Source organism: Neofelis nebulosa, chromosome 13 (genome assembly GCF_028018385.1).
Source record: "Neofelis nebulosa isolate mNeoNeb1 chromosome 13, mNeoNeb1.pri, whole genome shotgun sequence".
NCBI lineage: Eukaryota > Metazoa > Chordata > Mammalia > Carnivora > Felidae > Neofelis > Neofelis nebulosa.
The window spans coordinates 51,909,806-51,937,390 of record NC_080794.1 but is presented as its reverse complement, the minus strand read 5'-3'; the positions used below and the strand labels follow the sequence as shown (position 1 = coordinate 51,937,390).

The 27,585-nt window shown below is 40.7% G+C and overlaps 1 protein-coding gene across 2 annotated transcripts in view; it reads left to right on the top strand.

Annotated features, from left to right (window-relative positions):
* Window positions 1-27,585, top strand: part of ERCC6 (ERCC excision repair 6, chromatin remodeling factor) — a 78,577-nt gene that overhangs the window by 8,693 nt on the left and 42,299 nt on the right. For both annotated transcript variants that reach the window (XR_009252389.1, XM_058697004.1), the window contains exons 4-6: window positions 1,168-1,279; window positions 5,317-6,034; window positions 24,644-24,769. Coding sequence is in view for 1 of the 2 variants with exons in the window: in XM_058697004.1 (XP_058552987.1) it covers window positions 1,168-1,279; window positions 5,317-6,034; window positions 24,644-24,769 (956 nt within the window). In the remaining variant the exon portion in view is untranslated. The remainder of the gene's footprint in view (window positions 1-1,167; window positions 1,280-5,316; window positions 6,035-24,643; window positions 24,770-27,585) is intronic.

Genomic DNA, 27,585 nt, shown 5'->3' with positions numbered 1-27,585 from the left:
CAGAGGGAGAGAGAGGGAGAGGGAGAATCTTAGGCAGGCTCCACGCTCACATGGAGCCCAACGCGAGGCTCTGTCCCATGACCCTGGGATCATGATCTGAGCCAAAATCACGAGTTGGACACTCAACTGACTGGGCAAGCCAGGTACCCTGAGAAACGAGATGTTCTCATTTTTAAATGAGATTTAACCTAAAATCTGTTTAAATGAGATTAAATGAGGGAAAGACTAAAAGAAAATGAAATGCAGTTTAGTATAACGTGGCATTTATATTCGGTATTTCTCCTTGTCCTATACTCATATTTGGTGTTTAAACATTGACCTTGAGAGGAACCAGGTACCTTAGGCCTAATTAACTGGAGAGGCCCTAAGAATGGCTGCATAGCTGAGCTCTGGTGGTGTAGAGGGAGAAAAGACAAAGAGGGGTCATGGGTGGGAGGGTAAAAGGGTATATCAAAATGTATATTCCTTTTTTTTTAAAATGTTTATTTTGAGAGAGAGAGAGTATGTGCATGAGTGGGGGAGGGGCAGAGAGAATCCCAAGCAGTCTCTGAGCTGTCTGTGCAGAGACTGACATGGGGCTTGATCCCATGAACTGCAAGATCATGACTCAGGCCAAAATCAAAAGTCAGAGGCTCAACTGACTGAGCCACCCAGGCGTCCCTATATTCCTTTTAAAATCTTGTGATTGGGTAGAATACTATAAAGGACAATCATAAATATGGTAGATTATCAAAGGGGGCTGACTGTTTCAAGTGTTTGAAAGTTTGTGTTTATGTTTCTTATTCCAGAGAATATTATTGACCTCATAGCCCGTTAGTTGGTAAGGTCAGAAACAAAAGTGTAATAATTTGCCCTGTGTGTAATGGGGGAAAACCGAGTAGAGCAGCTCCACCTCCCAAGTCAGTGGAGAGCCAGTGCATGTGAACATAGACAGCTGTGCTGCCCAGCCAAGAGAGGGAGTACAGACAGGGATGCCTGCCTGATGGAAATGCTTTGAGGCCTGCTTCCTGCTAGAAAAGTGGCAGTAGCTCAAATGAGGTTCTATCTAATAATAGTAACATACGGAATTTCTGTTTTATTTTGCTCTTGATTAAGGTTTTTACATTTATCTTTGGTATTTAGCAATAAATCATTTCTGTTTTCTGTATTCAATATTTACCATTTAAGGAACAACAGTTAAAGAAGATCACGGCAAAACAAAAACGTCTCCAGGCCATCCTTGGAGGAGCAGAGGTACAAGTTGAAATAGATCATGCTGGTCTGGAGGAAGAGGATACAGGTGAGGAACAGTGTCTCCTTGTTCTTGAATTGGTGCCTGATGCCTGAAGTTGGTGGAGGGTATCTCCTCAGTCATGGCCAGGGTTCCCCAAAAATGTGTTTCTTTGCCTTAGTGTTGAAACAGAATTAGGAAAATTTTATTCTCTACTTCTGCAGAACCAAATCTGTTTTAAGTCATGTGGGGTTTTTAAAGAATGAAAGTAAATGTTTAACTGCATCTACTAGAGGCTGCTGGTGCACATAATTTATTATGTTTAATAAATTAGGGAGCTTAGCCTTCTTGTGTAGTTAATTTTGTAGAGACAGCTAACATCTTGATCAAATTACATTTTTAAGCCCAACATCATCAGTCAACATTCATAGAATTGCTTTTACATATCTTTTTGGGACATGTTTGGCAGGCTTTCCAAGCATCACTTCTCGTTAATGAAAAGGCATCTTCATTCAGGTTATACTATGGCTGTAATTTTGTTTTAATTACTGCGTAGGATGAATGTCTTTTGGAAAACCTTTTGGGAAAATGCGTAAGCTCTGAAATGAAATATCTTTGTGGTCTGTGTGTATGTGTGGGTGTGTGTTTAGAAATTGTTGGTAGTGGCTCAGTCATTTAATACTTGAAATATAGATTAAAGCTTCTTAGCATTTAAGCTTTCCAAGCAAATATCTTCTACCAGCTCCAGAAACTTATTCAATAAGACAGGGGAATTTTTATGAAGAGTTAGGGCAGTAGAAAAAAATACGAGACTGGGACACCTGGGTGGCTCAGTTGGTTAAGTGTCCCGACTCTTGGTTTCAGCCTAAGTCATGATCTCATGGTTCATGAGATCAAGCCCTGTGTTGGGCTCTGAGTTGACAGTGTAGAGCCTGCTTGGGATTCTCTCTTTCCCTCTCTGCCCCTCTTGTGCTAGTGTGCACGCGCTCTCTCTCTCTCAACAAATAAATAAACGTTGAAAAAAAAAATTAGAGACATGGACTTTTAAAAGTTCAGTCTCTGAATTCGTTGGGCTTGTAACCAAGGCTTTCTCCTGCTGAGGTTCCATGTTCTCGTTGTTCCTGTCCGGCTGCCTAAAACCTGCCACTGCATTGTACCTTCTCTTGCTTCTTTGGTAAAACTATCCAGGATTAATAGACTTCCCCAATTCCAAAAGCCCCTTTTCATTCTTGTTCCACCTGGCCTGTCTGTAGCAGCTGATACTTCTGTGCCTTCCAGGATCCCAGTCTCTACTGGTTTTCCTTTTGGCCCTCTGACCATTTCCATAGTGGTTTTTTTTTGTTTGTTTTGTTTTTGTTTTAGAGAGAGGGTGTGGGGTGGGAAGTATAGGGTGAGGGTGGGGGCATTAACAAGTTAATTCTAAAATTGATATAAAAATGTATTGGGCCAAGAAAAGTCGATTTAAAAAAAATTTTTTTTTGATGTTTATTTTTGAGAGACAGAGCATGAGCAGGGAAGGGGCAGAGAGAGAGAGGGAGACACAGAATCTGAAACAGGCTCCAGGCTCTGAGCTGTCAGCACAGAGCTTGATGTGGGGCTCGAACTCATGAACTGAACCACAAGATCATGACCTGAGCTGAAGTCGGACACTCAACCAACTGAGCCACCCAGGCAGCCTTCCCCCCGTTCTTTTTTTAAAGGTTATTTATTTATTTGGAGAGAGCGCATGAACCTGGGAGGGACAGAGAGAGAGGGAAGAAAGAATCCCATGTAGGCTCTGCACCGTCAGCACAGACCCCAGTGTGGGGGCTCTATCTTACGAACTGAGAGATCATGACCTGAGCTGAAATCAGGAGTCAGATGCTCAACCGACTAAGCCACACAGGCATCCCGAGAAGAGTGTGTCTTGAAGAGGAACAGAATATCAAGGCCCGTGATTAAGGTGCAGTAAGTAAGACAGTGGGTATTTGCACGAGGAAAGACAAATAGATCAGAGGGACAGAATATAGGGTCCAGCAGACAAACCCACCCATGTGTGATTAGTTGGTTTATGATGCATGTGGCAGTACAGTGCTATGGGGAAGTGTCGTCTTTTCGGTAAGTGGTTCACATGAAGGTAAAATGAGTCTTGGCCTGCTACTCTGTAGAAAGATAAATTCTGAAAGGATTATAAAAATATAAATGTGAGTGGTAACACAAAGCTTTTAGAGTATAGCGTAGGAAAGTATTTTCATGATTTTGGGGCAAAGACTTAACGAGACACAAAAATGCTTTTTGTAAAGAAAAAGATTTGATAAGTGACCTATATCACAACTAAACTGTGCATCAAAAGATAGCATTAAGAGAGGGAAAAGACAAGCTGCAGAGTGGGAGAAGATATTTGTAATACATGTATAATTGAAGGACACAAATCCAGAGTGTATTAAAGAACTCTTAGGAAAGGGCTAAAGACTTGAACATTGTCTTCAAAAGAAGCTATTCAGAAGGTCAGTAAACCTATGAAGAGGTGCCCTAGTTCATTAGTTAGTAGGGAGACACAAATTACAACCACAAAGTGGTACCATTACACAACTACCAGAATAGCTAAAATGGTAAGAATTGAAACTCTCAAACACTGTTGGTAGAACTTAAAATTAATAGGACCACTTTGGAAAACCATTTGGCAGTGTCTGCTAGAGCTTAACATACCCAAAGAATTATGTATAAATGTATTTCTGAAGGAGGTGTGCTGGAATATTCATAGCAACATAATTCATAGTAGCTAAAACCTGGAAACCACCCAAATGTCCATTAACAGTGGAATGGAAAAATTATAGTATACTTATATAATATAATACTAACAGCCATGAGAATTAACAAACTGCAACGATATTCAACAATAAGGATGACTCTCACAAGCATAATGTTTATAGCAAAAAAGCCAGACGTAAGAGTACAAACATTTCCATTTACATAAAGTTCAAAGCTAGGTACAGCTTGTTTATAGCGTTAATGGTATGGTCAGTTATTATTTTAGGGAGGGTGGAGACTGGAGGGTGCCATGAAGGGTGGTGCATCTGGGGGTAGTAGTGATTTCTGTTTCTTGATCTGGATGTCGGTGTATGGGTATGTTTTTTTTCTGAAAATTCACTAAACTGTACATTTAGTATTTGTGCCCTTTCTGATGTGTATTGTTCTTTACTGCAAGTTTAGTGAAACACTGGTTACAAGAAATGCAGATTTTTAGAATATGGATTCTTCCTGTTCAGCCTTACTTACGTTTGTATTTTGGCTGTGGGTGAAATAATTTTGCCAGAGATTAAGTTCAACTAACGAAAAAGGGATGATATCTGGGTGACTTTATATTGCTAGGCAGAACTTCCAATTTTAGTTTCTCTTTTCTGTTAGTTAACTTTGCACATTTAACACAGTGCTGTCCAGTAGACCTGTTTGCAATGCTGGAAATGCTGTCTGTGTTGTCCATTATGGTAGCCATTAGCCATATATGACTCATTGAGCACTTGAAATACGGCAAGTGCATCTGAGGAACTGAATTTTCAACTTAAATAACCACATGGTGACTATTATATTGGGCAGTGCAGAGTGAATGTTTATGTTTTATCTATGTAGGTCCATGCTGATTCTTTATGTTTTCTGTTTTACTATCTCTTGAATTTAAGTCCATGTGAATGTTGGTATTTGAAGTGACATGGAAACTTGGGAGATTGCTTCCTTGGGGGCTACTCTTTAATTGATGAGGAAACACAGAGAAATGTGTATGTTGTATATGAGTAGCTCTGTCTTTAGATACACAGAGAGTGTATTTATAATGCATTATTTTAGAAAAAGTTATTGAGAAACCACCTTTTTTTTTTAAATATGAAATTTATTGTCAGATTGGTTTCCATACAACACTTTTTTGAATAGGAGTGTATTGAACGTGGTATGATGAATGCTATAATAAATTTTATTCTGTTCTTTTATATACAATATGCTTTAGTACATCCACGGTATGTTTTTTAAATGTGAGTTGTTTGTAGGTGCTGTTTATTGAATAAGTGAGTCCTTGTGTCGTACTCTTGGAAAGGTTCACACTAGTGCCCAGTGCATTGTCGTCCCTCTTTCAGAACCGGGGCCATCCTGTCTCGGCAGCATGCTCATGCCTGTCCAGGAGGCTGCTTGGGAAGAGCTCATCCGCACTGGCCAGATGACACCTTTTGGAACCCAGATCCCTCAGAAACAGGAGAAAAAGCCTAGAAAACTAATGCTCGATGAAGCATCAGGCTTTGAAAAGTATTTGGCAGATCAAGCAAAATTGTCTTTTGAAAGGAAGAAGCAAGCTTGTAATAAAAGAGCAGCTAGGAAAACTGCGGCCTCGGGCACCTCTGAGCTGAGCGCAACACTCAGTGCAAACAAACCAAGTGAGCGAAGCAAAGTTCTCTCGAAAGCAGATAAGCGCTTGAGAAAGCACATCAAGAAGCTGCAGAAAAGGGCTCTTCATTTCCAAGGGAAAGTGGGCTTGCCGAAAGGAAAGAAGCCTTTGGAGTCTGATATGAGGCCGAAGGCAGAGGGCACCTCTGAGAGCGAAGAGTCCGAATACTTCCCCACGGAGGAGGAGCAGGAGGAGGCAGAGGGGGCTGAGCTGACCGGAGAAGGCCCTGACTCCGTGCTGAAACCCGTGCTCAAGCACCGGAAGCGGCAGAAAAAAGTCACGGTGCAGGAGATGGGGGATGACTTTTTTCCAAGTTCTGGGGAAGAAGCAGAAGCCACCTGTGGAGGAGGAGGTCGGAAAGTAGTGAGATGCCGAGATGATGGAGATGAAGATTATTATAAGCAGCGGCTAAGGTCAGTCTGCAGAGATTGTAGAGATTGTACTGCTTGCTTTGTCTTAGGCAGCAGGTTTATTAAACAAGGATTCTAGATTCAGGTTAATGTATTAGACCCCCGTTTATCCAATGGTTGGACTTCCTGCATCCTTAGCCTCCTAAACCAGCAGAACCCCCAAGTCCCCAGAGGAGCTGATACGGAATGCTTCTAATTTCTGTATCTTCGTTCAGATTTGGGACGAGTCTCAGAAGAAAGGCTTGGGGGAGGGCCAGGGCAAGATGCATGCAGAGGACTGAAGTGTGAGATGTATGCCTTTATACTCAGAGAGGTCACCTGTAGCAGGGGTCAGGAGAAGACTGGCTTGTATAGTGGTGGTTTTTGTTTTCTTTTGAAGCAGGGAAGTGATTGTGGAGGACTTTGTCCCAAAAAGAAGCTGAAATTTAAGCTTTGGTGTATGAAAGAATAAGCTTGTTTTCTTAAATCCCTCCTTCCTTATCTTGAGAAAGTAGTCACCTAAAGAATTATAAACCCGTCATGCTGCCAGAAGTGTATTTCATGCTCATTGCATACCCTTCCTTTTCAAGGTCATTTTTATGCTGGAGATTGACTTTGGCTTTTTTCCATGGCTCTCTCAGTATAAGATGCAAATAAGATAAAAGGGAAGGTGAATGTGTTCATTCAGGAAGTCAGCTGCCATATATTTTTTCTGAGCCCCGGAAAATGGTCTGTATGCTGCAGATACCAGTGTGTCCCAGTGAGCACGACCCTGCCATGCCTCCGGTCTCCCACATGAGCTTACTAAGCACGAACAAGGTCCAAGGGAAAGGGGATCTGTTTGAAAGATAAATAAAACAGGTAAATAAGATAAAAAGATCCCCTTATTTATTTGTTCATTTATTTATTTATTTATTAAAATTTTTTTAATGTTTATTTTTGAGAGAGAAAGATCCAGAGTAGGGAGGGGCAGAGAGAGAGGAAGACACAGAATCTAAAGCAGGATCCAGGCTCCGAGCTGTCAGCACAGAGCCCGATGCAGGGCTTGAGCTGTGAGATCGTGACCTGACCAGAAGTTGGACGCTCAACCAACTGAGCCACCCAGGCGCCCCAGCAGATTACTTTTTAAGTGTTTGCTCCTGGGATGGCTTTTTCCCAGTCTTCCACAGTTTTTTCTTCTTTTCTATGTAGGGAGGTCTAGTTTATTGTTTCTTGTAGCTTTCCATGGGCCTTTATGAATGCAGATTGTCCTGATATTTTTTCTTCTGTTACTTAGAACTGATGACCCACATCCAGATTGTCTCATACACTCCCTAACCCTTTTATCTATCTATGTATCTATTTATTTATATTAAAAAAATTTTTGTAATGTTTATCTTTGACAGAGAGAGACAGCATGAGTGGGGGGGGGGGGGCAGAGAATCTGTAGCAGGCTCCAGGCTCCGAGCTGTCAGCACAGAGCCTGACGTGGGGCTTGAACTTGTGGACAGCGAGATCATGACCTGAGCCAAAGTCAGACGCTCAACCGACTGAGTGACCCAGGCGCCCCATTTATTTATTTTAAACTTTGTTTTTATTTATTTTGAGAGAGTGTGCATGGGGGAAGGGCCGGGGCGGGAGGAGAGAGGCAGAGAGGGTGAGAGGGAAAGAGAGGGGAGGATCCCAAGCAGGCCCCATGCCATCAGCACAGAGCCAGGACTTGGGGCTCGAACTCCTGAACCATGAGATCATGTCCTGAGCCAAAACCAAGAGAAGGATGCTTAACAAACTGAGCCACACACGTGCCCCTGCCTAACCTTTTAAATTTTTTTTTCAACGTTTTTTATTTATTTTTGGGACAGAGAGAAACAAAGCATGAACGGGGGAGGGGCAGAGAGAGAGGGAGACACAGAATCGGAAACAGGCTCCAGGCTCTGAGCCATCAGCCCAGAGCCTGACGCGGGGCTCGAACTCACGGACCGCGAGATCGTGACCTGGCTGAAGTCGGAGGCTTAACCGACTGCGCCACCCAGGCGCCCCATGCCTAACCTTTTAAAAGCAGAGGTGGCATAGTTTTTTTCACACAGTTTGAGGACCTGTGACCTAAATCCAGTTCTTAGAGCTGTTACACTTACTGTGGTAGACCTTAAGTAGCATCCTTGAGGAGTGGCTTACATTTGTTACTTCTCATTGCAACTTTAACTTTACTTTGCACATTTAATATCTGTAGAGGTATTTGAAGGATATCACTGGATGCTCTTGAATGCTGAGTGGTGTCAGTCTCTTTCTAACTACTGTAGAGAATTAATAAAAGTGTTAATCTCAACGTATTGATTGTAAATGAAGCAATATTTTCTTCCCATTCAATATTAAATTAATTTTTAAATGTATTAGTATCATGATGAGAAGCAGTTTATTTTGATTGAATTTTAAATATGGGTTTAGTTTAAATTCATTGCAATGCGTTTTTCTTAATAATGTTAAGATTGTAGAACAATTATTTCCAAAGCCATACCAAAGCCAGTTTTTTGCTAAAGTTACAGTAAAATCTCAGATGAATTTCAGAAATATCAATAACTCTAATTGCCACCAAAATACTATAGCTCTTAAAATTTTATGGCCACAGTTATTACGGCTGTTAAACTGCAGATACCACATTGAAATGTTTGTTTTGCGTCTCCTTTGATACTCTTTGGATTGGGGGATGTTAAAAGAAAATGCTTTGGACTGAGAAGCGTTATTAAGAACAGTTTAGAACTGCCAGTTGCTTTTTATATTTTGTTACTTCTTGTTGCTGATCTTTGTAGACAGATTGAAATTGTAATGGTATTCCCTTGAGTGAAAAAAAGACTTTAGGCTTCTGTATCTTAGCAGTGGTTTGAGGATGGATAATCAGAGTAAAGCCCCATAGAGTTTGCAACACAGAAAATGAGTTTTTCTTAATGGTTAGAGTTTAGAAATGTGTACCTAAGCTAGGTGCCTTTTTTGAACTTATACTGGTTATAACCCTGCTCATTATAATGCTCATTTAAACTTAGAAGTGAAAGTGGGTCACTCCTAGACATCTCATCCCCTTTCTTCTCTGAGCTGGAGGGAGCATCTGTCTGAGGTCTTCCCTTAGCTCTAGTTCAGTCCCAACCTGGTAACTTTGTGTTTAGCTGTTGCTAAGTGCAAGTTTGCTATCAAGACTTTTCTACAACGTAACCTTTTCTGGAACAGGATAATAACTGTTAGGATCCTTCTTTTCTCTGACTTGGCCCCAAGACTTCAGATCAGTCTTGGAAGTGTTACCATTTTTTAAACTGCTCAGGTGTTTTTTGCCTGTCTCACATTTGTATCCTGCTTCTGTCTCTGTACTATGTTGCATTTTGAGGCTGCCTCCTCAGTGGTGTTCCCTGATTTTCATACTTCTGGATATACCAGGAAGGATGAGCCAGTTCTTTGAAGTAAATATTCCGTCGGTTCCTACTCATGTCATTGGTATGCAGATCCTAGAAAACATCGTTATTTTTTCATTTTAATTTTGTAGCAGCAGAGTTTCTATTAGGCTATTGCTCTTAGTTGTGAGGTTTAGCTTTTCTTAAAATACATCGCTGTTGTAGAAAGCTAGGGCCTGGGAGCTCCAGGAGCCAAATAAAGACTTAATAGGATTGACACACATGCAGTGTTTGAGTGATAGGTGTCTCTGGTGAACACTTAGGTGTTACTTACCCAGTCTGTACAGCCGGAATGGGTCAAGGGTGGCCTACAAGACCAGACATTTCATATGTGCACCTTTCCCCTTGAGGTGATCAAAGATCAGCAGCCCTCGTTACCTCGGTGTTTCTGATTGATTTCCAGATGAGATACGAGGCAGCTCTCATTGTGTCATCTTTGCTCTCACTGCATGAATGTGTGTGTGCGCTCTAGGACTGGTGCTAGGGTTTCCAGAGAGGAATTTGTCTTTTAGGGGACATGGGCACAGAATGAATTCAGACAGGTATTTGGGGAAGACTTTGTGGAGGAGATTCATCCCAGCGCAAGGCCTGGTCTGTTGAGTAGTTCAGATATGTTGAAAAAGACCCTAAGGTGCAGGTTATTGAAAAGGAAAATACATGCTTGCTTTGCTTTGGAGACACATTATTTCTCATTTGGATTGCCTTGGATAGTGGTGTGGTGGCTGTGGTCTGCAGAGATGTCTGGTTTCTAAGCAGTCACTGTAGGAAGGTAGGGCACAAGCCCTCACCTTACCAGACAGCTCCCATTTTAGGCAGTGGCATTCTGTTCAGGAGGGAGACTGAGGCCCTGTTTGGACTCTCTAGGAAAGAGTGCTACAGTCCGTTAGTGATGTCTACCATGGACACGGGGGCCTCAGAGGGAAGCAGCAGCATTCATGCCAGTTATATGCCAACTTGAGAGATAGCACAGACAAAAAATGTCACCAACTCTGGCTTCCTTCTCCAGCTGCAGTGAGCACTGCTTGGGTCAGACTTGGGTTGTAGGTCAGGTTGTATCCTAAGTGAGAGGATGTCCTTTCAAGTAAGTTTTGTTTCCTGTTGACACAACTAGGGCTAGCATTTATAATTTGACTTAAACCCATACCCTGAAGCTCTTCTTTCTATTTCTGTGTGCCAGACAGTATATAATAGTAACAGGCTTTATTTTCTTGTCAGTGAGCATAGACTGAAGCAGAGGTTCCCAGCCTACAGGCTGATTTTGCAGAATCACCTGGGTGCCCTGCCATTGGAGGTGCTGATTCAAGAAATCTAGCTTGGGGCTTCAGGTCGTAATTTTTAAAAAGCTTCTCCAGATTGTTCTGATGCACTGTCAACTTTGGGAATTACTTAATGTGTATAAGTAGGTTTTATATACTCTTCCTTTTTGAGGTGGTAGCTTTTGGCAGATTCAGTTTTTATACGTTACTTTTAAAAAAATATAATTTGTTGTCAAACTGGCTTACATACAACACCCAGTGCTCATCCCAACAGGTGCCCTCCTCAATGCCCATCACCCATTTTCCCCTCTCCCCCACCCCTCTATCCACCCTCTGTATTTAAGAGTCTCTTGTGGTTTGCCTCCCTCCCTCTCTGTTTGTAACTATTTTTTTCCCCTTCCCTTCCCTCATGGACTTCTGTTAAGTTTCTCAAGATCCACATATGAGTGAAAACATATGATATCTGTCCTCTGACTGACTTATTTCACTTAGCGTAATACCTTCCAGTTCCATCCTCGTTGCTGCAAATGGCCAGATTTCATTCTTTCTCATTGCCAAGTAGTATTCCATTGTATACATAAACCACATCTTCTTTTTTTTTTTTTTTTTTTTTGGTTTTTTTTTTTTTTTTTTCAACATTTTTTATTTATTTTTGGGACAGAGAGAGACAGAGCATGAACGGGGGAGGGACAGAGAGAGGGGGAGACACAGAATCGGAAACAGGCTCCAGGCTCTGAGCCATCAGCCCAGAGCCTGACGCGGGGCTCGAACTCACGGACCGCGAGATCGTGACCTGGCTGAAGTCGGACGCTTAACCGACTGCGCCACCCAGGCGCCCCAAACCACATCTTCTTTATCCATTCATCAGTTGATGGACATTTAGGCTTTTTCCATGATTTGGCTATTGTCGAAAGTGCCGAGGTGTATATGTTACTTTAAAATCCTCTTTTATGTACCCTGCACAAGTGGGTTGTGTTTATATAGGAAAGGGCTTGGAGAGGAACTTTGAGGTCAGTTCATTCAGCTAAGTGCTGTGTAAAATAGATCATCTGCTTCTTATCAGAACATATGCTTCAGAATCACCTGGAAAGCATCTTCAGGACTCAGCTTGCAGTGTCTGAGGCAGCAGGTCAGGGGCGGAAGGAGCTGGGTGCTGCGCTCGTACTTTGGGCTCCCACTAATTCTGAGGCGAGATTGGTGGCGTTCCTCAGTATTACAGGCCCTTACTATGTTCCCATTTAGGAAACCCTTGATGCAGTTGGAGAGAATTGTTGGTTAAGGACATTGGGGTTTGAAAATGTAATGCTTTTTTCTCTACTCTAGCCCAGTGTCAGCTTGGTATTTCCACTGCAATAAATCTTCCCCCTACCCCGCCCCCATTCTACCTCCACCTCAGTAAGTGAAACAAGGTAACAGACTTTTCAGTAGGTGGTCCCTGAGTCTCCTCATATATCATCTAGTGGTACTCTGGGCTAAGCTGCTGAGATCACAGCCTGAAACTGATTTGAGCGGCTACCTGCAAATGGTTTGAAGGCTTTCCACACCCCCCAGCTTGAACTTTGGATGATTCCTTGTTTTTTTAAATAATGAAATTATGACAGTATTAAGATGGGAAAAAAAAAAAAAAACTACTTACACCTCTTTTTTATGTCATTTGTCTACATTTCGTTCTAGGCTTTGATCTTATGTATACATACCTTTCATTTATTACAGTTATAGTAGGCTATTCAAACACTTGATCATGCCTTGTTCAAATTGATCGACTTGCCAATATGATCTGTTAAGAGGTAGAGCTGGGATTTGAAGCCAGGAGAGGGTTTTGTTAATGTCATTTTCCTTGCATTTGTGAATTGGTGGAATGTGTAATATCTAGATGTGACCACAGGGTGGCACTAAGAATCAGCACTTAGCTGCTTCCCCCTTCCTGTAATGGAAACCAAACCAAAAACTTCAACCAGTTGGATGGGGACTTGGGGTGATTGTAGGGAGTCTAGAAGACTTGACAGGTATGGTGTGGATGGGGATAGAATTTGCCTCATGGTCTTGTGTAACCTGCATCTGTAGTCATGCCTGTTGATGTAACTTTTTTTTTAATGTTTATTTTATTTTATTTTTTTTTAATTTTTTTTTCAACGTTTTTTATTTATTTTTGGGACAGAGAGAGACAGAGCATGAACGGGGGAGGGGCAGAGAGAGAGGGAGACACAGAACCGGAAACAGGCTCCAGGATCTGAGCCATCAGCCCAGAGCCCGACGCGGGGCTCGAACTCACGGACCGCGAGATCGTGACCTGGCTGAAGTCGGACGCTTAACCGACTGCGCCACCCAGGCGCCCCAATGTTTATTTTATTTTTGAGAGAGAGAGAGACAGAGACAGAGACAGTGCAAGTGGGGGAGGGGCAGAGAGAGAGGGAGACAGAATCCGAAGTAGGCCCCAGGCTCTGAGTCAACACAGAGCCCAACACGGGGCTTGAACTCGTGAACCGTGAGATCATGAACTGAGCTGAAGTCGGACGCTTAAACAACTGAGCCACCCAGGCACCCCTGTAACTGGCTTTTAATAAATACAAATATTTATTTAAATAAATATATTTATTTAAGTCTTTAAACCTTAAAGATTTTTCTTTTCTGCCCCATTTTTTTTACTTTGTTTTGTATGACTAACTTTGAGTTAGAAAAGGCTAATGACTCCATATATTATGTAAATCTTACAGATTACCTTCTAACACTGCGAGGCTTAATCATCTGGGTAAACAGTATCTCTGTTGTCCTTCCCCTTAAGCACTGGAGCTACTGGGGCCAGAGGCGATTTGGATCCTGGTTTGGAGGGTTTGGCTGTATACTTGCATAGTTCTAGAAGAGAAGGGCTGTCAGCATTTTCAGGTGCTTAGAGGGGTCAAGCCAAGTAGGATAAATGTTGGAGAAGTCTCTTGGATTTGGAAATTTGGAGGCCTTGATGGCTTGAGCAAGGGTGGCATGTGGGGGTTGGAAGAAAGGTTCTATGAGAACTATAGGTAGCATCACCTAACGCTTACTACTTAGGCAGTGGTTTGTGTCAGATGGGTTCTTTGGTTTAATCCTCACAAACCCTAGGAGATAGGAACCTGAGCCCAGAAAGCTGATATAATTTGTCCAAGACAGCAGTAAATGGAGAAGGCTGGAGAAGAGAAAGGGATCCGAGGAGGATTGGGTCAGGTGGGAGTGATCTATCAGCTTGGTTGGTGTGATGGACTGGGAGGAGCGTTGTCTCAGCAACAGGTTTCTGCCTTCACTTGATGGGGACCAATTCCACACTGTTTGCGGGTTCCATTCCATGCCTGAAATGCTGCTGAAGGCTGTGCCTCCTAGAACCCTCTCCTAGCTGCTCTGTCTCCATTTTATTTTCCCTACAGAGCCTCTGTGTCTTGTTTTGCCTAGAGCTGGCTCCCTTTGCACTGGGATTTTCTCATTTATTCTTCAGTTGGGTCTTTGTTTGCACTGGATGATGATTTAGCACTTTCAGGAAGGTCACATGTAGGAAAGGCCAAATTACATTGTAGAGCTTATAACTTTTTGTAAAAAGCATTTGATCTCCAAATTATTTGATGTCTAAGATCTGAATTTTTAAGTTTAATCTAGATTTATTCAAGAAACCTAAACATAATGATTTGAAGATTGTTCTTACTACCATCAGTTTCTAGGAGTTAATGTCTCAAGAAATAAACCTGTGTTCTTCCCCCCCCCCCCCCCCCCCCCAGGATTCTATATTTTAGACAGAAGGAAAAGTTACTCCCTTAAAGAGTTTTCTTAGAATCTTGGCTTCTTTGAAATGACAAAGCTAAGACACAAATGAAGACTAATTCTGCTTCGTGCTCTGCACACACCTCTCATTCCCAGTTTCAGTGCATAATTGTCTGCATCAGTCTTAATTTACTCGGTGAGATCTGGACTCCTAACTGAGGGTATTTCATCTGCTCAGATGTGCCAATTAAGTCCACCCAGATAGACCATAAAAAGGCAGATAAGAAAAGTAAAACACTGAGTATCTCAATTTAGCAAATTAGACTAATCTGGAAGGGATTCTTAGCTGTCTGAAATAGAAAACCTATTGCACTACAGAAATGCAGACTATATTAAATACCCAGCTTGGTGCCTTGAATATATTTTTAAAAATCAAATTGTACTCATTGTGCTTCTGTTGTAGATTTCTTTCATGGATATTGCAGTAAGTGCAGAATGAGCCAGAGATTGAAATTTCACCCTGTATTGAGAATGATTTAACAATATGGTGTGTGACTTTTCCCTCACAGTGCAGGTCTGAAGTGCTCCAGGCTTGGTGGCTCTTGCAGTGTAAAAATGAAGGCAGAGCAGTTAGGTCCCTTGTGAATTTCAAGCAGCTCAATATATGACTTCCTTGGAGTTTTGGAGCAGGCATGTTCATTTTCTTACCATACGGTCTGAAGCTACTAATGTTTGACAATTCCTATTGATAGGTATATTTTGCCTTTTTTGTGGGTTGGTATAGGCAGTTCATTGGTTTGTCTGTTTATTAAATATGTCTTATGTGTTTGCTCAGTCTAGATTATTTGTAGTCAAAAGAATTGCTAAGCTTATTTTACTGTTGAAAAAGTTGGCAACTGTGCAGTGAAGAGGGAGTTTTGACTCACTTTGTGCAATATTGAGGTAGGGAAGGACATCTTTTGAGACATCTGTGAATTGGACTTTTAGAACTTGGTTTGCTCTTATACAGTTGTTTTCATTGTGTAGCCATTAAAGAAGCGATTATTGACTCTTTGGCTTGCACTATGAGAAAAGAGGTGGTTTTAGGGAGTTTGGAAAATACATTTGAGAGACAAGATTATGTAACAGGAGTAGACTCTAGAGGTTAATTATCTGAGTTTGAATCTTCATGTTGGTGATCTTGGCCAGGCTACTTAATCTGTCCCTATTTTTCTTTAACTGTGAAAAAGATTAAATATAGTATCTGCCTCATAGGGTTTGCAAGGAGTAAATAAATTAATACAGGTAAATTGCTTAAAACAGTGCCCGGCACACGGTGAGCATCAGTAACTATTAGTTGTTGTCATTCCTTAGTATTTGTTTTCTGACTCTGAGTTTAAAAAATATATACATAATATGGATGTTTGTATGTGTAGTTTGAAAACACAACTGGTCCAGAGCTAGTCGTTGTTACTCAAGGAGGTGATATGTGACATAGAAATCACAGGCCATGGAGTCCAGTGCCAGAGTCTCACCTAGTAACCATGAGATTCTGTACATCTTTTCATCTGTAAAATGAGGATCATAGCAGTACTTTGTTCACAGATGGTATGAGGGTTACAAAGATAATATGTCTAAGATATTAGGCTTATGTTAGTCAGTCAATAAATATTAGCTGCTCTTATTTGCATGCCCACCAGGTAAAACATTTACTACAAAGATTTCAGCAAGTTGGTAAGAGGTCTGTGAGAATCATGAAGAGCCTATAAATAATGATATCTATGAAAAGGTGTCCTCTTTCTAAAGTAAAAGGCAGTTTAACAATTGGTATTAGTATGCATAGCCAGATCATTAGCTATTATATACTTAGTTTTGTTGATATTAGGCTTTTTTTCCCTTTTATACATTTTTTATTAATATGATAAGGTCCACTTAGTGATAAAAAAGTTGTACAAATATAAGCACATTGTCAGTAGTTGTTTTGGGAGAAATCAAAAAATATTTCTCCTTTGAATGCACTAGGGGGCACTAGACCTCTGCCCAGGGAGCATTCTTCAAACTTCACAGCCTGCTCCTTGCTTCTGAGTGTGGATAGGTGAGGATTACACTTTGCTTCCTCACAGGTTTCTCTGTTCTAAGGTCCGTGTTCCAGATCTTTCTTTTGTGCCTTGTAAGGCTTGATTTCCACACTCCTTGCTGTGCTAGATATGCAGGACATTGTTCCCTAAGTGGACTGTGATAATCTTAATCTTTGCTGATGGTATGGGTGGAATAGCGTGATGGCCTTCTAGACTAAGGAGCTACACCTAATTCCTGCCTGCCCAAGATGACAGTAGGTGTTTTAACAGTTATTTTGTATTCCTATATAACCTGCAATTAACAAAAATTTCTCAGTTTTACTTTTTTTGTGTGTAATCTACCAATAATTAATTGCAAGATAACATCTGATATGCATGTAGTATATAAAAAAAGTAGTTTCCCAAGGGTGTAGTACATATGTTACCATTTAGTGCTGTGTGAAACTTTTATTTGATTCATTTTGTGGCAGAGGAGACAAATGCAGTGGTGTTAAATGATGCTTCTAAAGTTCACACCTCTCCTTGCCAGTTAGAGACCTGAAATGCAGCTCTCTGCCCACATCTGGTTTTCACTTCTCAGTGGGTATCTTAAATCTGTGTTTTTTACTGGGTTCTCCGTTAGGGGCTGCCACCGAAGTCTGAGGAACTGTAGGAGTTAGAAAACCTCTCCAGTGAATAACGTACTTCATTTTATTTGGTTGCAGCTGTGATTATTACATATGTAGATTAAAGAAAAAGATGGTGGGACCATCAAAAACATTATTTCCTTTCTAGTATTGTCATTGTAGTTTAGGGCTAGTTAAATTTTTTGTTTTCCTTTCTCAGAAGATGAATTCTTTCATTAAAAAGTTGAATCTTTTGCCCACCCTTTTCCACCTGGTCCTAGGGAAGCTTGGATGCAAACTTGGGGCTTCTGATTCTTCCCAAGATCTGGTGTGCAGAAACCAGTGTTGTTACAAAGTGAATCCACTGGAAAACCCAAAACACAATTCAGGACTTGAAAATAACTTACAAAATTTTTATTAATAAAGGAGTTTCCTTTCCTTTCCTGTCCTTTTTTTTTTTTTTTTTCCTCCTTATACAATCAAGAATTTCTCTGACTTTGTCCTTGTCATGCCTCATTCTTTGTAGTGGACCTTACTCATGTTTACCCAGTGGATGTATCTAGGAGTAGTTCTTTAACATCATACATGTAGAAAGAGCAGGAATGCAGCAGGAGGTAGGCTGTAAATGAGATAGAACAGGACAATTCCTAGAGTGCTTGGGTGGCTCCATTAGTTAAGTGTCTGACTTTGGCTCAGGTCATGACCTCACGTTTGTGAGTTCAAGCCCCACATCGGGTCTGTGCTGCCAGCTTCGGATTCTATGTCTCCCTCTCTCTCTGCCCCTCCCTTGCTCTCTCTCTCTCTCTCTCTCTCTCTCTTTCTTTCTCTCTCTCTCCCTCTCCCCCCCCAAATAAACCTTAAAAAAATTTAAAAATTTAAAAAGAACAGGACTTTTTTTTTTTTTTTTTTTTCTGAGACAGAGAAAGAGGGCACAAAGTGAGTAAGGGCCAGAGAGAGGGAGGAAAAGAGAATCCCATGAAGGGCAGAGAGAGCAGCAGGGCTCACCCGAAGCGGAGTTTGTGTTTACCCAAAGCGGGGCTTGAGCTCACCTGATGCAGGACTTGAACTCATGAATTGTGAGATCATGCCCTGAGCCAAGTTAGATGCTTAACCGACAGAGCCACCCAGGCACCCAGAATAGGACAATTCTTGAACTCATTTTTGTTTTTTTTAAATTTTTTTTTAACATTTTTAATTTTATTTTTGAGACAGGGAGAGACAGAGCATGAATAGGGGAGGGGCAGAGAGAGAGGGAGACACAGAATCTGAAACAGGCTCCAGGCTCTGAGCTGTCAGCACAGAGCCTGACGCGGGGCTCGAACTCACGGACCGCGAGATCATGACCTGAGCTGAAGTCAGACGCTTAACCGACTGAGCCACCCAGGCGCCCTGAACTCATTTTTGAATGACCCACTTTGACCATTTTCAGGCCATGCTTCTGTCTGTGATGTCTTCCTTATTTCCAGCCCAATTCTGAACCCCATTCATTCATTCATTCATTCAGCATTTACTGAGTATTTGTGTTTAGGTGGGCATTACACTGGTCTCTAGGAGTATGACTAAAACAGTCTGTGACCTCAGGTGTCTCCCAGTCTAATGGGGAAGATTAGATACGATTTTCAAGTGGTGCTGAACACTTGGTGAGTACTCTAGTAGAAACACCAGGTGTGTCCAAGGTGCTGTGGGGTTGAGAAGGCACCTGGAGGACAGGACACCTAACTCTGATTGAAGAAGGCGTCTCTGGAGGCACGGCTTGGGCAGAGGTCTCAATGGTCCATCTGGGGTGGGGATATATGTGTTTGGGGGGAGCTTGGGGACAGTACAGGAATGCAGATAGCACAGATATGAAGAAACTGCAAGGTATGGCATAATGGCAGTTAGCTGTGTTTTTCCACTTATATATTTTAAACATTCTTGGTGTTCGGGAAATTCTTTGAAAATAAATAACCTTAAATGGTGACAACTAGCTCTCAGGTGTATTCTTAGGGCTCTGTTGACAAGGTGCCCTAGCAACTGGAGGAAGTGTTGTTCCTGGTATAGTTCAACTGGTTAGCTGTGCCTTGTTGCCAGGAGCCTGGCCCTGGGTCCGAATTGCTTCTGACAGATCATTATTGTGGTATCAGCCCCAGGCCCCACAGCCTGGGCCAGGTTCTCATTCTTGCATGAATGTAGCAAAGCCAGGGAGCATTTTCTCTGCCTGCATCTGATTGGAATTGTAAGTTTATGTTTATTACTGGGTTCTTTTCTAAGTGGCTGCCAGTGGAGTCGCTAGCAGGCTGACTGTGGCAGTCCCGCAAAGAGTTAGAAACCCTGCCAGGGAACACCAGGCCCACTTGCTTTTATGTGGCTGCAGCTGTGACTATTACATGTGCGGAATGTTTTTAAATGCGAGGATAAAAAACATGGAAAAGTTATTTCTTTTCCAAAAATGTAAATATTGGACTATTTACTGCCCCCTTCCACTTTTAAAATCCATTATCTGCCTTACTTATTGAAACACAAAATTTAGACGTTTTGGGACCATATCTGATTTTTAAGATTTTAAATCACTGGAGCCCAGATCTTAATCTTGACCCATCCCCAACCAATTTAAGTCCTTCTGTATCAATTTTTTTGTTACTGTCATATAAAAGGCAGCCATACTTCATGACAGTTTACTGTTTACAAATCTGTTACAGAATTTCTAAGTTGAAGTATTCCAGCAGGTATCTTCTGATGGGTAAGTGTGTTTACTCATGTTGAGCATGGTACTCATAATTTCTGAGCACCCATTTGATTAATAAACATGGTTTTTGTTCACACATACTTGTTGAATTCTGTTAATAAACACTGGTGGTGCATTACCTTATCACAGATGGATTATATTGGGTTATATATTGCCTCCACTTCCTCCTCTGTACGTGAACATAGTAACAGCTCTGAGGATTGTGAGTTTGTGTGAGGATTTCAGTAAGCAGATATGATTACGTGTAATAGTGTAGTCATTTGTTAAGCACTTACATTCTAGGCTCATGCTAAGTGCTTTACATGTGACACCTCATTTAATCCTCCCTAAATCTAGGGAAGTAGATGCCATTGTTCTCCCCATCTCCTACTTGAGGAGACTTAGGTGCTGAAGAAGTGAAGTTACTTGCTGAGGGTTAAAGAACTAATAAATAGCAGTCAGGATTTGATTCTAGACCATCTGGGTGCAGACTTCTGTGTTTTGGCCTGTGGTTATTCTGTGTGTTAAACCCAGTTTATTCATAGCACAGAGATCCCTTTACACCTGCTGACCAGACAGGTCGCCCGGCCTGCCAGGTTGCAGGACAAGCAGGTTGAGAGCAACTTTAAGACTCCTGATAGCATCTAGGATGGGAAAGGCATCAGGTGAATGTGATACTCCTGCACCACCACCCTCCCCGCCCCCCCCCCCCCCCCCCCCCCCAGCCCCCAGTCTGCCATGTGGTCCTTCTTGTCCATCAACACTAGGTGCTGCACTGTTTCAGTGGGCACTGGTTAGATGGTCAGAGGTCTGTTCTGGCTCCAAGCCCCATGAGGAATTACTGCTTTATATAACAGAAGGATCGCTTAGACTGAGCCGCATATGCGTGTGGTTTTATAACTCTGGTATTTTCTGTCTTTAATATGTGTGGATGACTCTGCTGGGGCGATTTGTCTTCACAATGGTACAAATACTTGTAGGCAATAATGATTTTTCCCTACCATCTTTAGTCATCCTTTAGCCAAACTGAATAAATGTTTGGCTCTTCTCATCTTTATGAAGCGGAAGGTACTGGAATGCAATAATTTCTGTAGTGGCTAATGTGGTTTCCTAGGTGCTGTGTGCTGTGGAGACATGATGCCTGTACATTTTAGGAGGGAGGAGAAGGAGGAAGCTGAACCCTGTTGACACAGAGTGATGCAGTGGGAAGCTTAACAGCCCCAAAGATTTACTGGCTGAGTTGAAGGAAATAGCTGTTATCTATCAGTGGAGTTAAATATGTGATACTCTTGTATGTAAAATATTCAATGACCTTATGCCAAACTTGTGAAACCAGTATCTTCTGGTGTTTTTCTTTTTCTTCCTGTAAAATTATCTTTGTGTAATTGCAAAGTAGAGTATTTTTAAGTGGATATAATTTTTGTGATTCTTATGAGTTATCTTTGTGTAATTGCAAAATGGAGTACTTTTAAGTGAGTATGGTAATTTCTGTGATTCTTATGAGTTTTGTATTATTCATAAATTTACTAAGTAGAAGTATCTTTTGTTTTGCAGATGTTTGTTTTTGAGTTCTGATAGTAGGGAATTTGGATACTGAGGAATATCTCATGTGAAATTGCTTGCTTGCTAAATTTCACATAGTAGGTAGCAAGAATCCAAATATATACACAGGGAAATGTATGTACATTATTTTGATTTCTTTTTTTTTTCTAAAGTTTATTTATTTTGAGAGAGGGAGAGGGTGTGCATGTGCACTTGTGCAAGTCGGGGAGGAGCAGAGGGGGAGAGAGAGAGAGAGAGAGAGAAGGAGAGCGGGAATCCCAAGCAGGTTCCACACTGTCAATACAGAGCCTGATGCTGAGCTCGAACTCATAAACTGTGAGATCATGACCCAACCTGAAACCAAGAGTTGGATGCTCAACTGACTGAGCCACCCAGGCACCACCCCTCATTTTGGTTTCTAAGTTCCAACAGTGGGTATACTGATCTACCAGGGTTTTTTATTTAGACTTGGCACTATTGACATTTGACATTTGACAGGTCACATTTTGTTATGGAGGACTGTCTTGTACGTTGCAGAATGTTTAGTAGCGCACCTGGCCTCTACCTGCCAGATGCTAGTAGTATATCTCACTCCTCACAGCAGTTGTAATGACCAGATATGTCTCTAGACATTGTCAAATTAACTTGGGGTAGGGGGGAGGATGGCCAGATTGCCCCTGGTTGAGATCCAGTGCTGTATACCATTGCACTTAGCTAAATTTGTAGATAATAGGAAACTCAGAAGAAGATCAAAGCCGATTATAGCCACTAAGGGGTACTTCATTTCGTCAGTTGCATGGAGATAATTTTTAAGGAAGAAAAAAAGAGAGGAAAAGATTGCCTTTAGAAGTTAGAGCACAAAAAGGTCATTAAAATTTTTGTATAAAAAGAGTATCTTACATTAAACTTCATGGCTATGTGACCATTATTAGGCTTGGCTATAAGCTGCCTCTTAAATTTGCTGTTCTTCTCTGGAAATTACCAACAGTGCTTATTTGTTGGTACTCGTAGTGCCCTGAAGGAGTTTCAGATCATCAGCTAGTTCTTCCTTATTGATCACAGTTAAACCTCAGGTAGCCCCTTTGTTACTTGAAGAGTTAACATCCTCAACAAAGCAAGAATTTATCAGAGGATGTACTTGAAGGTCCTCCAGCAGCTACCTGGATGGGATTGCCTGTCACTCATGTATTTGGCCTCCTGTGCTAATTAATACGGCACACAACATTGATTTAAGTGGACAGTATGTGTGATATTATTTCCACTTTCTCATTTACATTTCCTCACGTATTCTCTTAGCATTCTTCCATAATCGATGGCGGATAAATGTCTTCTTATATATGTTACTGTTCTCATTCCCTTCCTGTGAGCTTTTGACTTTGAAGGCATTTATCTGTATTGCTTTATCCTATTCCCACCATTTTGTGAAATTCACATTGTGAGCTGCATGCATGCTGAGCAAGGTCATCCTTTTATTTTGAGAGTGAGTAGAGTGTGAGGCTTTTGACGTTTGTATGTATATTTTTTAATTCATGACACCAATATTCATTATAGTTATTTGGATACAGAATTAGTCTGGTTAAATGGCTGCACTTTCTCAATAGTCTTGATGTTAAGACTTTCAGATCTTTAGGGGCGCCTGGGTGGCTCAGTTGGTTGAGCATCCAACTCTTTTTTTTTTTTTTTTTTTTTAATTTTTCTAATGTTTATTTTTGAGAGAGGGACAAACACAGAACCTGAAGCAGGCTCCAGACTCTGAGCTGTCAGCACAGAGCCCCATGTGGAACTTGAACCCACGAGACGTGAGATAATGACCTGAACCGAAGTCAGCTGCTCAACCTACTGAGCCACCCAGGCGCCCCTAAGCATCCAACTCTTGATTTCAGCTTAGGTTGTGATCTCATGAAGCATGAGATCGAGCTGAGCGTTGGGCTCTGCGCTGACAGTGTGGAGCCTGCTTGGATTTTCTCTCTGCCCCTGTCCTGCGTGTGCGTGTGTTCTCTCTCTCTCCCTCTCTCAAAATAAACACTTAAAAAAAAGACTTTCAGATCTTTTGACATTTTTTCGTTATACATACATGGCATCACCCTTCTGAAATATAAATACTCATCTTATTTTTTAAATTTTATTATTTTTTAGAATTTACATCCAAATTAGTTACCACATAGTGAAACAATGATTTCAGGAGTAGATAGATTCCTTAATGCCCCTTACCCATTTAGCCCATCCCCCCACCCACAACCCCTCCAGCAACCCTCAGTTTGTTCTCCGTATTTATGAGTCTCTTCTATTTGTTCCTCTCCCTGGTTTTATATTATTTTTGTCTCCCTTCCCTTATGTTTATCTGTTTTGTCTCTTAAAGTCCTCATATGAGTGAAGTCATATGATATTTGTCTTTCTCTGACTGGCTAATTTCAGTTAGCATAATACCCTCCAGTTCCACCCACGTAGTTGCAAATGGCAAGATTTCATTCTTTTTGATTGCCGAGTAATACTCCATTGTGTATATATACCACATCTTCTTCATCCATTCATCCATCGATGGACAGGGCTCTTTCCATACTTTGGCTATTGTGGATAGTGCTGCTATAAACATGGGGGTGCATGTGTCCCTTTGAAACAGCACACCTGTATCCCTTGGATAAATGCCTAGTAGTGCAATTGCTGGGTCGTAGGGTAGTTCTATTTTTAGTTTTTGAGTAACAATTCATCTTATTTTATATCTTAAAAGCATCTTATTACTAAATTTATAACTTAGATTTTATTTAGTGGAAACGTTTTTTCTAAGTTAATTGTCAGTCCTTTGATACTTCTGATGCCCCCTCATATGTTAATCTGATATATAGCAGTTTTGACCAAAAATTTGCTTTATGTTCAAGATACTATGCTGTTTTATGCTATGGCTATCATACCTTTGGCACAGAAATAGTGATTATAAACAAAATCTATTTTTTGTTATACTGTCATTTTGGAGATAGTTATATTGAAATTTTCACTGAGTCTTTTCTAGAATTAAGTTCACATATCTTAGGAACTAGCATAGAAATTTCCCTTTAGGGTATGCCAGGAGAGGAACAAGTAGTTTTGATAATGAAATGGGACCTTCCAGAAATATTTCTAAAGCAGCTGTAATAATTCAAATAAGAATTGAATTGAGAAAGAAGGAAAAGAGAATTTTTTTTTTTTTTTTTTTTGAGTATCAGTGTTTTGGATAATGATGGTAGTAGAAAGCTAAAAGACCATTCTAATTTTCTTCTTTTTCTTGTGCATTATCTAGAACTATATTCTAATCATGCAACCAAAATAATGGAAATATGATTTTTATTTTCATGGTAGGAGATGGAATAAGCTGAGGCTGCGGGACAAAGAGAAGTGCCTGAAGCTTGAAGGCGATTCTGAGGAGAGCGATGCTGAGTTTGACGATTTTAAAATCCCGGGTTTTCTGTTCAAAAAGCTTTTTAAGTATGTGCTGTGTGTTCTTTCCTTTATGTCTGTCATCAAGCCATTGTGTACAAATTAATATTTCAGGAATTACACAGTAGTTACCTGTGGACCCTTAAGGTACTTGCAACAATGTATTGCAGATACGGATACCATCAAATGAAATTTTAGCCACGTACTGCTCATTAAAAGTAGATGATAATAAATTGACTAATGTTCACATTGGGCATGTTTGTAAGCTGCTGAGTCTATGTGGACCTGTCTCTGCAGCCTAGAAGCAACACATTTAAAAGCCATCTCCATCAGATTATTTTTTTGTTCTTAGTAAATTTAAGGGACCAAATCTCTAATTTCTTAAGTCAGATTAAGTAAGAAGAGATATATATTAAAATCAATATTGGGGTGTGGTTTTTTTTTTGTTTTTGTTTTTTTACTTCTGTGTAGAAATAAAAAACTATTGAGAGTAGTATCTAAGTGTTTTATATTGTACCTAAGGGTAGAATACTTCTGAGCTGACCAAATGTGCATCTAAATATTTTATGCAGATGTTGTTCTAATGTCAAAAGAGAAGGTATAGGCAAACACCTTTAGCATTAAGTTGCTATGTGAGACTATGTTTCATGTGTGAAGTGGCCAAGTGTTCCAGATAACTGGGAGCTGTGTGATAGATGTGTGCCTGTAGCCTACCTGGCCTGGGCCAGTCTCTTATGATGAATGTAAATACTGAGGCACATTTTCAGTCTCATCACTCCTGGGATTTACTTAACAAGATAATTTAGGAAGGCTTCTTCAATGCATAGAGGAAGTTAAACCATTAAATAGCTTTCTGTCTAGTAGCATCACTTGGTAGTTGGGTGCAGGATGTGAACTTAATTTCTTTGAGACAGTTATGTTTAATCTCCTTCATAGATTCACCTGTCAACCGTGCAAGATCTCTATTGAAAATAGACAATCTCTATTGAAAACTTGTGCAAGATCTCTATTGAAAAATAACATGCTTTTTATCTTTTCTCTCAGAGGTCTTATATTATAGTTTCAGTTTTTATCTCTATGAGGAGAGGGTGGGCAGAAGGAGTTGGGAGTAATTACTGTATCACACTATGTATAAGAAAGCTGAAATCCTGAAAATGTGAAGTGTCTTGGTTGGATTGTCCTAACTGGACAGAAGAAGACCTATGTGGAAATTTAGTCCAGAATCTCCCTAGTAATTTTTGCAGATGAATCATTTTATAGCCCAGAGAGGTAGCTTCTTTGTTTATTGCTTCTCCCACATGAAAATTAACTATGGAAGGATTCATAAAGACAGCATTTATTGACAACTCTCTTTTTGTCGGCTCTAAAGTGATTGCTTCTTAAGGAACAGGCCAAATAGTATCAGTGTTGTACAAGCAAAAGGAATACCCAGATTATAAATTAAATTGATTTAACAAAGAAGGATGCTTCTACACATGTAGTAAGTGAGTTGGCAAATATGCTCAAGAGTCAAGTTGAGTGCATTTTTGTGAAAGTGTGAGTGAGATTTTCTGTTAAGGAAATTTCACACTCGAACCAAACTTTGATTACTAGGAGCATATAGGGTATTGACTATTAACCCTATAGTAGTTAATGTAAGTACGTTTGCTTGTTTGTTTTAGTCTTTTTAAGAAAAAAAAATTGTTTATGTTTGTTTATTTTTGACAGAGAGAGCAAGTGGGGTAGGGGCAGAGAGATTGGAGAGAGAGAGAACCCCAAGCAGGCTCTGCACCGTTAGCGCAGAGCCTGATGTGGGGCTTGATCTCACGAACCGTGAGATCATGACCTGAGCCGAAACCAAGAGTCGGGCACTTAACTGACTGAGCCACCCAGACGCCCCTGTTTTAATTAGTCTTAATTGCACATTTCTGGAAAGTATTTTGTGTTCATTTCTCAAAAACAGGTTTTTAAATATTTCATAAGTGTTATTAAACTTCTGTTCCTTTTCTTCTGCTGTATGAGAAAAATTAATAGGATTGATGTGTCTCCATTTTTCTTTGATGATTAAGTTTTAGCCAGGCCAGTTTAATTTTAAGCTGTAGATATATTTTTGCTGTATTTACCGCCCTCTGTGGAATTAAATTAACAGGGTATAGTTGTACACAAGGGAGTCAGAAGGTACAATTATCTATTTAAGTGCTATTTTCTGCAAGATCGTGTTTAACTTTTAAAATTCTGTTTTGAAAATTTGCCCAGCAAATGCATTCATCTGTATAATGTAGCAATCAAATGACAAACTTCAGTCTTCTGACCTGACTTTTAGCCACACTAGCAAATGCAGTCTTGGGTTAGTGTGACAGTGCCAAGAAAAACCAATTATTTGTGGTTATTTGGTGATACTTCAGTCTCATGGGGGAAGCACAGTATAGTCATTTTTTACTATTTTATAATAGCCTGTAAAAAATCTTTAACTTTTTCTGAAGGAGTAATTTTTATATGCTTTTTAAAGGTTCTGAAAACGGAATTCTGTTAACTTGCTTTCATTTGAAGTGTGTAATTGTTTACAGTTTTTATTAGGAAATGAAAGCAACAGAACCTTAGTCTGTCAGTGGTGCTGCCGAAACCAGAACCCAGGGCCCCTGACGCCTCAGCCAGCATATGCGGGTGCAGTCTGAGAGCCTTTGTAGAAAGTCGTGATACGACTTACAGGACCGCCTAATGGAGACTTTTCCTTAAACCATTTCTTTAGTGTTATTCATTTTATAAACACATAATCATATGCTATTCAGGTACCCTTGGAGATTACATTTGGAGGTGAGGAAACACCGGGCACGCTATTACTGCCTATCCTGGGTCACATAGGATGCAGCTGTCTTAATGCCCTC